At 38.0% G+C, this 15,395-nt stretch overlaps 1 protein-coding gene across 3 annotated transcripts; it reads left to right on the top strand.

Annotated features, from left to right (window-relative positions):
- The first annotated feature begins 580 nt into the window (after positions 1–580).
- LOC129108601 (troponin I, fast skeletal muscle-like) lies at positions 581–13,774 on the top strand. Of its 3 annotated transcripts, none has more exons than XM_054620473.1 (8): positions 581–670; positions 887–974; positions 7,755–7,788; positions 9,045–9,081; positions 10,066–10,194; positions 11,309–11,398; positions 11,678–11,851; positions 13,277–13,774. In XM_054620473.1, the coding sequence occupies exons 3-8, from the start codon at positions 7,781–7,783 to the stop codon at positions 13,352–13,354; spliced, it is 516 nt and encodes a 171-aa protein (XP_054476448.1). In that variant the 5' UTR covers positions 581–670; positions 887–974; positions 7,755–7,780; the 3' UTR covers positions 13,355–13,774. The 3 variants fall into 3 exon arrangements, with proteins under 3 accessions (XP_054476448.1, XP_054476447.1, XP_054476449.1); XM_054620472.1 differs by having other exon boundaries at positions 592–774; XM_054620474.1 differs by lacking the exons at positions 581–670; positions 887–974 and adding an exon at positions 6,286–6,516.
- The last annotated feature ends 1,621 nt before the right edge of the window (positions 13,775–15,395 follow it).

The raw sequence follows: 15,395 nt of genomic DNA, 5'->3' as shown, positions 1-15,395 counted from the left end.
GAAAGGAATGTCTGTCTGTCCGTCCGTCTCTCCGTCCGTCTGTCTGTGTGTTCATAGCGTCTCAGTGTGCAGTGTGCAAACAGTGGGCACTTAGTGGACATACAGTGGGCATATAGTGGGCATATAGTGGGCATACTTTGGGAACACTGTTGACACAATGTTGGCACACAGTGGGCATACTGCGGTCGGAGCCAGAGCTCTATGATTTTTATTGCCAACAACTGCTTCTCCATAACTGTTCTGTAATAAATAACTTGAGCTTGAACAGAGGCCGCTGACAGTTTTATTTAGTAAATATCAAAATGTACTTTTATTTAAAAGATTTGCCTTTGTCAAAATGTCTCCAGACCTCTGAGCTCGATCAGACTCAAGCATATTATTCAATATTTGAGAATAGTTAACATTAATTTCACATTATTGAGCCGCGTTTCACTTGTGGTGGGAAATGCAGTCTCAGTCCGGCCTGCAGGTTTCTGTTCCAATCAAACACTGCAGCAGCTGCTTTCACTGATTAGTTCTTCCTCTCTAGACGAAGGTTGTTAATCAGTGAAATCAGCTGCTCTCAATGTCACATCCTTTAGCACTGCTAAATTAAACCACATGTTGCAACAGGCTTCAGCGTTAAAGCATTGCATTAAAGCTACTGGATGACACTTAATTACAGTCAAATGTGAGAAATACTTGTGTTGTCTGCGACTTTTACGTATCCAACAGTCTAACAGAATGGTTTTCTGTGATTCCTGTTGCATTGAGGGTTCCTCTGCTTTTGTGTTGGTGAAACATGCAACAAATCTTCAACTGGTTTCAGTTTAAAACACAGCATTTCATCAGTTTAAGCGACGTAACCAGTTCATGCTCTAGAGCAACAACTGTGTTTACATTTCAGAACACAGCGCCTGTCGTCGCGTCCCGGCAGCACTGACATGAACAGCAGTCCGAAGAGAAAGAAGGAGAAGAGGGAGGTTAAAGAGGAGGTGAGTCTCTTCTTTTGAAGATGGAAACTGAATCCAGATACATGCTGGGAGACTCTGACAGCACCTGCTGGGAGAACTTTCTGGTTCACCCGAGGTGTCGTGTTCGTCTGCTCACAGGGGGATTATGAGGACACGGGTGTCGAATAGTGTTGCAGCTCATATATTTCTATTAATCGGCTTTACTGTCTCCAAATTTTCGGAATTAAAAAATTGTGCTTTGCATAATTCAATTTGTTGAAGCTAAAATATAAACCAAGCAGCAGCCATCAGTTACTTTCTGAAGTAAATTGTGTTCAGCTGCAGTGCTTCAAATGGCCACTAGATGCTGCTGAGAGCTCCACAGAATGTGACTAGGTGAAAAACCACTTAACTTTACTGATTTTCCACAGTACATTTGGCTCTCAACAGACAATTTAAACTTTGTGTATTAACATTCTTGACATTTATTATTATTAATGCATTTAGAAGATATTCATGGTTGACCATTTCTGTTTGTTTATCACAGCTCACCCTCTGTCCTGACTGTATGATGAACAAATGATCCTTTACAATAAACATATCGCAGTCAAAACAGACAGAATACAAATTCCAGATGATGATCACTCACACAGCTCTGAAATAATAACAGCTGTGAGGCTGTTACAAAACATGATAAATCTACCTACTAGTATTTATATGTGGTCCTCCACTTCATCTCAGAGGGAAATATTGTACTTTTTAATTCCACGACATTGTCTGACAGCTTTAGTTACTTTTCAGATGACTGAAATATTTGAAAATATATTAGTTGATTATTTTCTTTATTCATAATCATTTGTAATTTCTTTTGATATGTCTTGATATTCTGAATCTATATATTTGCCTCTGCGATGTTGACGGAGTAGAAGTATAAAGTAGCAAGTACAAGTACCTCAAACATGTACTAAATGACAGTACTTGAGTAAAAGAACGTCGTTACCTTCCACCACTGGCAGCTGCTCTACAGGTGATGGTCGAATAACTGGACAGTTGTCATGAATGTTGTAGTATTTCTCATCACTCTACAAAATGTATTAAGTAAAAACATCAGTGATAAAGATTAGACAACGAGCTGTAATGAGATTTAAATGTATTTTGATATTAGAAAAACTTTATTGACAGGCAGTACATCCATCTTTAAACCATCCCGGCATCAGGGACACTTGGTCCACGCTACAAACACCACCAGATGGTGGACGCATCCAAACACACTACTACTACTACTACTACTACTACTACTACTACTACTACTAGCTTCAGTATTATGAATCAAACCCCATGTAAACATAAGCATATAGTTATTAATGCTGCCACATAGTGAGGAAAGGCCACACGCTTCTCGGACCTTCCGTTCAGAACATTCCTGAGGCTCGAGTAGGAAACACCTTCCCGTCTCTCTGACAGAACCATGACCCCCAGCAATCTCCACCATTACATTCCCAGCATGACTACACCTCCATCATCTCTGCTGTCTGCACCTCACTCAGATCTGTCACCACATTCCCCCCCCATCAGCACTCACTCCTATGGTCTTACCCGCTAAAGGCTAGATTTATAGCTCTTTACTGACACCTTTAACTGGTCCGAGGTGATCACCAGAGATCAATTACTCTGTTGTGAATGCAGACAGTTCTATTCCATTATGTTGATGGCTAACTTCTCTGCCATTGACTTATTCACTTAAATAGGAAGTAGTATCAGTAAAGTATCAGTTGCATGAAAACCGCATTCTGTGCTGAATAACAATCGGCAACATATCCTCATACAAGGATTTGTATCTTAGGGTAATGTTACTCTTCATTTTCTTGCTTTTTCCTACGAAAGTACAGACACAAGTCCTTTTAGAAAACCTCTCATTTTACTGCAGCAGGTTCTGACACACTGCCCCGTCAGTCCTGGTTCTGGTTCTCCAGAGCCTCCCTTCCCTCCAGCAGGTCCAGCAATACGTCCTGGGTCTCCATCTGCGTGGTGTCGGTGTTGACTCCCAGAGAGGAGAAGCTCTGCTCCTGGAGGAGGAGGAGACACTGCTGCTGCCGGGAGCTGAGCTCTCCTCCTCCTCCTGAGCTCCGACTGCAGGCTGAAGACTGCTGTGAAGCCGGATCTGGGTCTGTCCACGGTGGACTGGTCTCTGCTGGATCTGGGTCTGTCCACGGTGGACTGGTCTCTGCTGGATCTGGGTCTGTCCACGGTGGACTGGTCTCTGCTGGATCTGGGTCTGTCCACGGTGGACTGGTCTCTGCTGGATCTGGGTCTGTCCACGGTGGACTGGTCTCTGCTGGAGGCCCCTCTGGAGTCTGAGCTGAAGGAGTTTCTGGTGAACCTGCATGATTTCCACCAGAATCCAACCTGGACCTGACCCGGAAGAGGAATTGGTTGAAATATACCATTACCAAACCTCAGTTTGATTTGTTTTCTCTCTTCTTTGGAAATAATCCATCATTGAAATTCTGATTAAAATGCTTCAACAGCTACACCTCCAGGACAGGCAAGTAGTGGTGGTGGGGGGGCATGCTGCCCTCCCTTAAGGTATAACCTCCTTTATCAATTTATTATCATCTGTTTTTTTCTAATCTGTGATTTGTCAAAACACATAAATTGACGCTCCAGGAAAGGATGTCAAGTGACACTCCAAAGTGAGGACGTTAAATGACGTTCTGAGGGAGGACGTTGAATGACGCTCTGAGGGAGGACGTTGAATGACGCTCTGAGGGAGGACGTTGAATGACGCTCTGAGGGAGGACGTTGAATGACGCTCTGAGGGAGGACGTTAAATGACGCTCTGAGGGAGGACGTTGAATGACGTTCTGAGGGAGGACGTTAAATGACGCTCTGAGGGAGGACGTTGAATGACGCTCTGAGGGAGGACGTTGAATGACGCTCTGAGGGAGGACGTTAAATGACGCTCTGAGGGAGGACGTTAAATGACGCTCTGAGGGAGGACGTTAAATGACGCTCTGAGGGAGGAAGCCTTCGGGGAGCAGATGGAGATTTCCCTCTGCTGGCTGCTGTCAATAGAACTGATGACTACTTTGTTACAAAAGAAGTTTAGCATTCAAATGTTTACTTAAGTAGAAGTACAAAAGTAGTAACCTCAAAATATACTTAAAGTACCATAGTTAATCATTATGCAGAAATTCCAGAATCATATATATATATATATATATATATATATATATATATATATATATATATATATATATATATATTATTGGATTATAATTATTGATGCATTAATATATAAATTAAGAGGCCCCAAAAAGGGGCCATTGCCCTACCCCCTAATTGCTAGCAATTCCTAGTTGGTACCCAACAAAAACCAAAGTATTGGACACATTCATATGTTGACCAGCTGATGGCGCTAGAGGACAAAACAGGGATCACCAAAGTCGGGAAGAATTATCCTCAGGGGACCTCATGAACATCTTTCCTAAACATCATGGAAATCCAGCCAATCACTGGTCGTAAACAATGACAACAATCTTTACCTAACCCTTGACCCAATAGTTTTAACAAAAAAGGTCCGTCTTTAAACCCTCTGATCCCTAAAATGTTTTGTTTTTGCTCTATATGTACAGCATCTTTGGCAATTAAGTCAGAATGTTTTTTAAGAGTGGGTCACGATGTAACGTTATCCACATGGAAAGCCATCCTGCCTACCTGAATTCATGCCCACATATTTTTTAATAGCACAAGTGTTAATATGAGAGGGCATCATGCAGCCAGAGAATGGTCTGGAAGCCTTTCTCAGGGGGCAGGTCCACAATCCAAGATGAAAAGCTAACCAGGCCAGTCGGGCGATTACGTGATATTTATAGACGGCAGAAATGTGAGCTTGCTAAGCACTTTCTATTTTGGGCAATAGTTAAAAGTGATATCAAAGTTTCACAGGTGGTTTCTCTCGTTTGACCCTGATCCTGAACTCAGAGCTTATTTTGATTTTGAAGTTTTTACCTGCTGCATGGCTTCTTAAAAACGTCTCTGAAGTTATGAAGTAGGAACTTTGGAAAAACACTGTCGATCCGAGAGGTAAAGGATTCCTGGAACTTTGCTTTTACGTTTGGATAATCGTGAAAACGTCTTCCAGATTCAGGTCGTTCTCTGTAAAAATATAACGTCTGTATATCTTATATGAAATCTGGCATTCATGGTTATCTGAAGATGTCTTTGTTGTTATTTAGCTCTTCTCCAGGGACCAAACACCCCTTAAAGTACTTCAATCATATTTATCTATCTAAAAGTAACTAAAGTCAGGATCTCTTAAATTGCTTAACTTCCATTTTTGTTTGGTGCACATTAAGTCTTAAGAGGGTTTTTGTTGTGTATATATCAAACAATTTGAACTCTGTTTGACGGGGTTAAAGCTCCTCGTTAGCTCGTTAGCTCGCTGGCAGCTGTGGAGATGGAGGATCAGACCGCCACAGCTGAGACGGGTAAAGGGAGGCGAGGGCGGGGAGACGCCGGGATTCGACCTCTCGACAACTTTAAAGGACGAGTCTTTATGAGAAATGTAGTTAGTGATGAGATGTTTGTGTTTCTGCTGTAAACACACGCTGAGGTCTGACAGACTGAGTCCTGCAGGAGGTTGACTCAGGTCACAAACATCACTTTAGTTAAGTCCACTAAGGACTGAATAAAAAAGGACTGTTCAGGATGCAAATGAATGGTAACGATGCAAAGCTGGCGTTTTGTTTGTGGCTTGTTGACCTTTTAAAAAATACTTTTAGGGTTGTTTCGTCTCAAGTTTCACCAAAATTTTATTCGTATATTCCAATTTCACGAAACTCAAATATGCCTCTAGAGTGCTTTACCATCTGTACAGCATAAGACATCCTCTGTCCTTGGACCCTCCCATTGGAGAAGGAGAAACTCTCCAAAAAACACTTTAACAGGGGTAAACAATGTAAGAAACCTCATGGAGAGAAACAGAAGAGAGAGATCTCCCAGGTTTTTATCTGTTTTCATGCAAAAAAGTCAACGTCAACACTCTAAAAATGATACCCAGATCATGTTTGACCATTTAAAATAATGTAACAACAGAGAATCAACAGATTTCCCCTTAAAATTATCCATAACTCGTGAAGTGGAAGCCAACTGGAAAAGAACAAATATTTTATTTGCTGTGGGACATAAGGGGGGGTAATTAAAGGAGCTTAAAGGACAGCTCCTTTAAATGCTCTTCATAACTGGAGCACCTCCATGTGATGTGATTTCTCAAAGCCCCACCTTCATCTGGTTGGATGTCTTGGACTGGCTGTTTTATAGCCCTTTTCCTCCCTTTTTATAGCGTCCCAGGGGCACCGAGTGGAGTCCTAAAATGACCCGAGGCTCCTCCTCGCCGATGCCTTGTTGATTCGACGTTGGCAGGGGATTGTGATATTTCAGGAGCTTGCTGGCCGATTGGTCTGAGGATCTTGCATTTCCATAAACAGGAGCTCCATATCCATGTCGGAGCCCTCGTGTATATAACCACCCGGGACGGATTCCTCACACTGTCACCTTCCTACTCCTCGCCTCTCTGTCTTAGGTGAGACCAGTTTCTCCAACTTCCTCTCTTGTGAAGAGACGGATACAAAGCAGCTGAGTGGAGGCAGTCAGTGTTTTCTTTTGGGTGGGGGTCCTGTTGGTGATGAAGTTCTGACTTCTGAGGTTTGTTAGTAAGTGGAGGACCATGTGGTCCAGGGTGAAGGAGATGGCTTAAAGACTGCAGGACGGTTTGAGATTTCAGCTGATTTGTTTGCTTCTGGCTTTTATATTTGTAGATTAATAATCGTTCGGTCTGGTTTCTGATGTATTTGGCTGATTCAAGTAACTTTATGCTTTTTGATTGGGACATACGTATTATTTCCATTTGGATACTTTGGTTGATCTTTTGGTTTGGAGAAAAGAGTGTTATTGTTTTAAGACATTATGCTGCAAAAGAGCTCGTTTGGAGCCAAATTTTGCCATCAAGATGTTCTTTTCAGAAGATCTGCTTTCAGATTTTCCACAGTTCAGTTTCATGACTTTTCTATATATATTTTTTTACTGTTAACTGGTTTAAAATGTGACCTCTGGGATGAGGTTCACTAAAAAATAAAAAATGACTTGTTAGAATAAAGTTGATTTTGTTGTTATTTATAGTTGTTGTGGTTTTAAGGCTTTTGACTCGGACAGTTTTGGATGTTTTTAAAGTTTCTGGAGTTTTTAATCTGGATAAATGATATTGTTTTGATATGAGAGGATTCTTATTAAATGTTTGTTTACTGCAAATAAATTCCAATTCAAGTCTTTTTTTGAATTCTTACTAAACATGTTCTGATGTTTCAGCTTGTTTTTGTCGCTCTTTGTTGATTCTGACTTAATGCGATGGAAAACTAAAACCTTGAATTATTTATAGTTAAAAAAAGAACTCCTGAAATCTGAGCCTGATTTCTTTTTGCAGTGTTTGTGTTTGAGTGTGTGTGAGCGTTTGTGTATTGACGGATCGTTGGCAGCAGACACGCTGCCGCAGCACATTTCCTTCTCCCTGAAAGGAGTTGAAGTGTTAACTCCCGGGGGACATTGGGTTTTGAACACCTGTAAAGGAGCTTATCACAGGCGTCAGCGCCGACATTTGAACCCAAACTCCAAACTCCAAACTTAGCTCTGTCACCACTCAGCTGCTCATCAACGGTGTTAATGGATCACGTTTCATCCAGAGGAGCTCTCTGATATTTAAGCAGAGCAACGGATGATAACATCGTTTAATCTCAACCAGTTCTTCTTCTTCTATTTGTCAAACAGGTCAAGAAGAGAAGAAAACCGCCACCATGTCTGAGTAAGTGATTATTGATTAGTGATTATTTGTGTATATTTTGTAGAAAAAATGAGCCACAGTGTTAAAATATTTGATTGTAAGTAAAATTTCTTCATTCATAATTGTTTTTAAATTCAGAAGTATTAGATGTAAAATATACTTGAGTATCCAAAGTAAAAGGAAGTACTTGTTGTGAAGAGTAAGAGTTTGTGGATTGGGGGGAAAACGTGTTGATTATTAGGCTGGATCAGAAAAAGAAAGACAGAAAGGAAAGGAAAACGGGAAGAATGGAGGACTGAATGAGGAAAGAAAGATGGAAGAGAGACAAAAGAAGGAAAGAAAGGACATTAAAGAACCAAGGAATGAGGGAAGAAAGAAAAAGGATGGAAAGGGAGGACAGAGGAATCAAGGATGTAGGAAGAAGGAAAGTAATAAGGGAGAAAGGTGGAGAGAGGGAGGAAAGAGACAATGAAGAAAGGAGAAAGAATATCGCTCTACAGAATATAACTCCCTTAAAGGCATAATTAGTTATTTGTGACATATGCCTGTATGAATAAAACTAACGTAAAAAGAAAGAAGGGATGAAGGGAGGAAAGAAGAGAGAGAAGGATGGAAAGATGTAGAATATTAATTTGTTTAATAAACTGAAGTAAACACCACCTCCACTAACAATGAACATTTAAACACTTTTATCAAACACATTGTGAAAGTTCAGAGGAAAAAACAAATGTTGTTTATCAAATACTTTATTAAATGTTATCTATGGAAGCCCTGAGAGGCAAATTTGAGAAAAAAAAATCTAATAATATTTATTTTTTAAGGCCAATAAAAAACCATCCCTCTGTAAACAGGTAGAAAACAAAAAGGTGTTTGTTTTTGTAATACTGATTTCAGCCACAAGAGGCACAACCACCTCATGTTCTAAAAAGGACTAAAATAATTCATGTTTTCTTCCAGGTGTGTTTTAATTTTTCAAACACAACATATACATAAATTGTATGTTTGAAAGTTATGTAAAATAAAGAAGGGACATGGAGTGATGGTGCGCTGCAGCCTCTTGTGGTTGAAACCAGTATTACAACAACAAACACAAAATGATCCTGATTAAACCTTTTTATTTACCTGTTCTTAAGTCATAAAACAGTTAAACTATTAAGATCAGACTTCTCTCCCTTTGATCTGTTGATGATGTCGCCGTTATTTAACTGAACGTATCGAGAGATAAAAGACGGTTTTCTGTTAAAAATAATCACAAAGTTGTTTTTTGATCTTTACAGCAAGAAGATGAGTTCCAGCCGCAAGCATCATCTGAAGGTAGGACGGTCTGTTTTATCCATCAGCTCGATTGATTGACAGGTATTCAGATATTGATAACAAAGCTGCTGATTGGTTAACATGTCATGAAAAGGTTTTGATGACCTGATTCACAGAAAGTGTTTCGACAGAAGAAATCCCAGGAACTAGAGATCAGTCATTTTCAAAACACCCTTAATCATTTGATTGTGAGATTTCTGGAAGTTATTTGGTTATTAAAGAAAAGCTTATTGATCAGTAATCTTAACTGTGAAGTGTTGTTGCAGTAAATCAACAGCCAGCTGTGGAAGAAGTATTTTTTATGTAGTGAAAGTAGAAATACCGTAGAGTAGAAATACAAAATAGAATAGAAATATGATATTATTGTTGTATATCTATTGATGCATCAAAAGTGATCATAAAGTTGAAGCTTCATCAGTGTATTTGACTTCAGATTGAGCCGACATGTTGGTTTCTATTTTAATCCTCTTCAGTGTCGCAGCTGAGGCAGTTTAAAGCTCTGAGACGCCACCTGCTGGTGGAAACAGTCAAACCCATAGAGGGAAAAGATCAGTTTCTTCCACTTACAGAAAAACGTTTATATTATATATATATATATATATATATATATATATTTATAAATTATCTATTATTATCTATTTATATTTATAAATTAAATATTATATATATATATATATATATATATATATATATATATACTAAATAAAATGCGAATGAATAAGTTGTTTATTGTTTTATTTATAACTCTTTTTGCTTTGTGGTTTTTGTTGTTGTTGTAAGTCACATGTGAAAACCAACATGACAATTCAATCCATGTTTTTGATGGGTGAAACACATACTTTCAATGTTAACATATAAAAAAAACATCGCTTTTCATGTGAAATCTAATTGAAAATGTTATCCCGACAGTGTTCACATGAAAGAAATCCTCAAGTTGAAATAGTTTTGATTCTTCTGTTGTCTTTTACTCGATGTGTCCTGCAGAGTGTGATGCTTCAGATCGCGGCGAAAATGATAGCACAGGAGACAAAGGACATCGCCGACGCCAAGGTGGTCTACATCTCTGAGAATAGTCCGGCACCCAGTTTGAGCGGAGACCAGGCCGCCCTCATGGTGAGAGACGAGTCAAGTTGTGTGCTGGAGAAAAAACGCTTCATCATTCCTCCATCAGAATCCCATCAGTTTACCTGACTGGAACTATGAAAACGAGAGTTATTTAGCCTAATTATCCAAAACCATGAGCCAATGCACATCCAAAATGGTGGTGGTGGTCATGTTCCCAGGGCTTGTGTGTCTTTGATTGAGATTTGTAAAGTCCATCTTCAATGTTCACACTGCAAAAGAACAGAGGGAGGTGTTTCAAATGCAGTTTGAACGGTAACATTTTCAGCCATTGTTGAGATATCAATCTCTAAAGTCAAGAAAATGTATTTCCTGTAAGTCCTAGGGCGTATTGAGCAGTATGACATAAGTAGGCTAAGCTGCAGGAGATCAATATATTGACTCAGGGAAACATTCATTGAGTATGTGACCTGGAAGAAAAACATTGATTTGAAACATTAAACCTTAATAATTCGTCGGAAGAGTTTGGTTTAGCAGATTAAATACTTAACATTTTGTCCTACTTTGTGTTGTAACCTTTTATTTGTCTCTAACTCTATGCTGATGATGTTTACTTTTATTTGACTGTCACAAACTAAGACTGTACAGTCATGGAAGCAGCTTTGTGAGGCTGTACATATATGTTAACATCAGCATGCTGATGTTAAAGGTGTTACGTAAACCATGTAGCGTAGCATGTTAGCAAGCTGTCATTAGCTGATTAGCGCTAAACAGAAAGTGCTGAGGCTGATGAATGTCTTAAGTTCTGCAGTTATTTGGTCATAAACCGAAGTATTGGACACATTAAAATGTTGGATGGAGGATCACCAAAGTTTGAACAGTTCATCCTCAGTGGAACATGAATTATGAACCACATTTCTTGGCAATTCAAGAATTACTGTGGTAGTCGAGATATTTTACTCCTAGCCAGGAATGTGAACTTCATGGTGGCGCTAGAGGAAAAGTCAGAAGAATGCCAAAGTTAGTAGGATTCATCCTCTGGGTATCATGAATGACTGTTCCAATGAGATATTTCAGTCTCATTTAACAGCAGAATGAAGCCTTACATCTGTCAGTTAAAGGTTTGTGATCAGTAAGCAAACATCACGTGTGTTCGTGTCTTCAGGAAACCTGCAAAAAGCTGGCAGCCATCATCGACAGAGCGGATGAAGAGCGGTACGACCTGGAGTCCAAAGTGGGCAAAGCTAACAAAGAGGTACACTTCCTGCTGCCAACTGAACATGTGTCAATTAGCTTATGTTAGACAGCTACAGAGTTTGCGTAGTAGCTCGACGTAGCTCAATTTGCATAATCGTAGCTCTACTTAAACTTTATGCAAATTATATTGTATATATTTTTTTTGATGGCGCTATGAGAGACATCAGGATACTAGATAGTAGATGCATTCGCTGCTGGTTTCGAGACTTCTCTCATGAGATATAATGACCAAGAGAAAGATGTAGGTTTCACCAGACTTGTCCTTGGTCGCTCTCAGATTGAAGACCTGAGGATCAAAGTGGTGGACCTGGCCGGAGTGAAGAAACCCGCTCTGAAGAGAGTGCGTATGTCCGCCGACGCCATGCTGAAGGCTCTGCTGGGCTCCAAGCACACGGTCAACATGGACCTGAGGGCCAACCTGAAGCAGGTCAAGAAGGAGGTCAAGGAGGAGGTGAGTCTCTACAGAAGGCAGGTAAACGTTTTGACAATCCGTCAGGGATGGACATTAACGCTTTCCTGGGGCAACTAAACTCTGTGTTTGAAAGCGGAATGCCTCATGCAGTTGTTTCTGATCTTAGGGGTCGAAATTCAGTAAAAATATGCGATCAGGAGATCTGCATCAAAGCTCTTTAGTCACCGATACCTGAAAATGTTACAATGTGAGCAACAAGTGTGATAAAATCGTCAAGAGGAGAGCTAACGTTAGTTTTTTATTGTTAACCGTTAACAACTTAGCTGTTAACAGCCGGTTAGCATTATGGTGCGTTCAAGCTCGAACCAGTAGGAATGTGTATTGGGCGTAAACAAACGTTATAATGATGTGTTTGAATGTAATCTTGTAAAATGTAGTTTTTGACGATAAACTTGAATAAATCCAGTAGTTTGAAGATGTTTTCACATTAATATAAAATAGATATTAGAGATGAATTATGAGCTGTTTAACTTCAGAACACTATCTCTAAACATCTTATTATAAATCATAAACCTTCTAATGCCCCACAAAAATGTTTTTTAATCCAAGCAAATATTTAAATAAAATACAATCATGTGTTTCCTAATCATTTAAATTTGTGTTTTTATGCAAATAATCACTTTAGATGACTAAAAACCATTTAAAGGATAACATTTCGATTTTTGTAATTTTTGTTGTTGCCATTGTCCGATTCTCTGTTGATTTTATTTATTCATTAATAGTTTACATTTTCTATTTTTGGACAAGTAAGTTTGGCCATCGGGAAATAAAACATCTACTTTAAAGCTAAACGTCGAGGCCCTGAACTTTGGACGCTGGTTGACTTTTGGACTGTTTGTGTCTCGACGAGTACAGAGGCGACTGGAAAAAACAAAAAACGAGTAATGGAGCCGGGGGATGGGGGGTAATATTCCATTAAAAAACAAATATTAAGTATTAAAGTTGTAAATTTAGCCAAAAAACTCCAACATATCTGAGATTATAAATTGTGAAAAAAAAAATAAAAATATTTTTTTCTTTTTGCAAGAAAATGGGTTTTTTTTGCAAAAATTGCAAGACTAAATAAAAAAACCCAGAATAAAGGTATTAAAATTGTAAATTTACATGAAAAACTCGAACATATTTGAGTTTATAAAGTTATGAAAAAATGTTTTATTTTTTGCAAAAAAATGCAAGTGAGACGAAATAAGACAAACATTTTCTTATTTTGTGAGAAATGACACAAAACAGAAGTTGGAATGAAAATAGTCCAAATCCATAACATCCCTTTTTTCCTTGACTTTTCCAGTTCTTGCTTTCTATCTTTATTTCCTCTTTAAGACATAAAACACCTTTAAAAAATACTTGAACACAAACCTGATTGTGACTGAAACAACTTTTAATAACATGTTTGTTCTTCTGCAGCCGACAGAAGCCGCTGGCGACTGGCGTAAGAACATCGAGGACAAGGCCGACAGGAAGAAGATGTTCGAGACTTCCTAAACACTTCACCTCCGCTGCTGTAGTCGGGTCGTTAGCACTTTTTATGGAATTTATGGAATTTTTAATTGAATTGAAAGAGCTTTTTTTTTGGTTTCATTAAAACTGTGAGTTTCAGCTCGGCCTGTTATTGTACATTTGTAAAGCGAGTGGTTTAGGTGAGAAATGGCTCCTTTAGTTTCTCGTCTCTCTCTCTCCTCGTCTCTGTTTCATCCGGTTCACTTTTGACAACTTCCTGCTTCATTTTGTTTTTGGTAATAAATGTGTGTTGCTTCTTACGTCTGCTCGTCATCGTGAGGAATTCTGTCTTTGACTCAGTGACGCTGCAGACGAAACACAGCTTGATCAAAATAAATCAACATTTAGCGAGTTTCATTATTGTTTTTGTTAAAGCAACACCTAATGCTTGTTGTGTTTTTTATTTAGCAGCCATAAAGACAATCACTGTGAGTTAATAAGTTAATATTAGCTGTGACAAAATGATAGTTACTAATTTGAAATTAACCTTTTTAATTAATTAATTTAATAAGAATTAAAAAATAGCCACTGAGATTGAACTTCGGCTGATTAATGTGAACTTATTTGTAATAATATTTTGACGAGGTTGTGAACTGTTTTTTGTCTGAGACACAATATTCATATTTACTTTTCTGTCCGGGTGTTCAGGGAGCTGTGAAAAGTGAATTCTGACTCGACTTTGTTTAAGTCGCTTCACAGATTCAGGAAAATAGTTTTCATCTTCTTTTTTTTAGCTGACTTGAAATGTAAAAATTTCACGTTTTAAATAAACTCAACCAAAAATCTATACCTCTGATATACTGTTCTGAACTCAATGTTCACTTACTGGCCTTTCCAGAGCTTTCAACCCCATGAACACTTGTTATCACATACAAATGAAGAAGGCCATGGCAGACTGTTGAAGCTCTAGAAAAAGTAAGTAAATGAACTTTTAGTTTAGTAAAAGCTAAAACAGATATGCTCAGTGAATATGTATCTTTAATGTACATATATAGATATTTTGTATTAAGTAAATTACGCTTTATTTTGAAATTTGATTTGGTAATAAACCATAAATATGATGTAATAATATCCTATAAAATATAACTTTTCTGTAATTAGAAACTAGGATGTTTGTTTAAAAATCAACAATGTTTACTGTATGTTTTTTGAACCACCTGGTATATTTATTAATAATCGTTATAGTTTTTTAAATACATTTTTTAGAGCTTCAAAGTCACTCAACGTTACAAACCTTTCCTCAGTCTAACTTCAGACTTCTGTAATATTTACCTTTAAGCCCCTTCATGTAGCATTAATAAGCAGCAGATAAACATTTAATTAATGTTTTATAAAACACTAATGTATTTGTAAGAAGATATATGTTTTAATTCAGCATCTGTCAGCAGTTATAACGTCTCTCATGAAAACATATTTCATATTATTAGAGCTGTTTTTTACTAAATTGTCTCATTGTTTAAAATACATTAATAAACACTTCTATCTTCTTACGGATACATTATAATTACATTTAGTACATTATGTTATTGTGTTTGTAAACTTAGAGTCAAGGTGTCGTTGCCTATATCGTCCACAAGGTGTCAGTAGACGACTTCCTGTTTCACACCTTCTGTCTTCAGCGTTTTCATCTCAAGACTGAGGAAGACTTTTAAACTCCTCCAGGCAAATTCTTAAAAAAAAAAAAAAAAGATTGGACTATTTTACATAAAAAAACAAAACAGTTTTATGCTTATGGAGGCCTCGAAATAACACTGTTTGTTTTTTAATTTATTTTCAATTTTTGTGTTTTTCTGTCTCGGAAGATAAAAACACTTTTTTGAAAGTTTCATAGGAAAAATGTTCCTAATTAGTTAGCATTTTAATGTAATTAACTATCTCAGTTATGTATATGTATATATATATATATATATTTCCTGAAGGACAGTATTGATCAGAGATGGACTCAGTCTCCAATAGAAGGTGAGCATCATCCCTTTTTATTTTTGAATAATTGTCTCCTTTAACAGATTTCTCCAGTAAATGTTGT

Source organism: Anoplopoma fimbria, chromosome 19, assembly GCF_027596085.1.
Source record: "Anoplopoma fimbria isolate UVic2021 breed Golden Eagle Sablefish chromosome 19, Afim_UVic_2022, whole genome shotgun sequence".
Classification (NCBI taxonomy): domain Eukaryota; kingdom Metazoa; phylum Chordata; class Actinopteri; order Perciformes; family Anoplopomatidae; genus Anoplopoma; species Anoplopoma fimbria.
This window is presented reverse-complemented; position numbering and strand designations above follow the sequence as displayed.

What these genes read in the sequence shown, in the direction of transcription:
- LOC129108601 (XM_054620473.1), top strand. An exon ending in GAGACCAGGCCGCCCTCATG is followed by an intron (nt 10,195 to 11,308) that starts GTGAGAGACGAG and finishes TCGTGTCTTCAG; the next exon opens with GAAACCTGCAAAAAGCTGGC. An exon ending in AGAAGGAGGTCAAGGAGGAG is followed by an intron (nt 11,852 to 13,276) that starts GTGAGTCTCTAC and finishes GTTCTTCTGCAG; the next exon opens with CCGACAGAAGCCGCTGGCGA.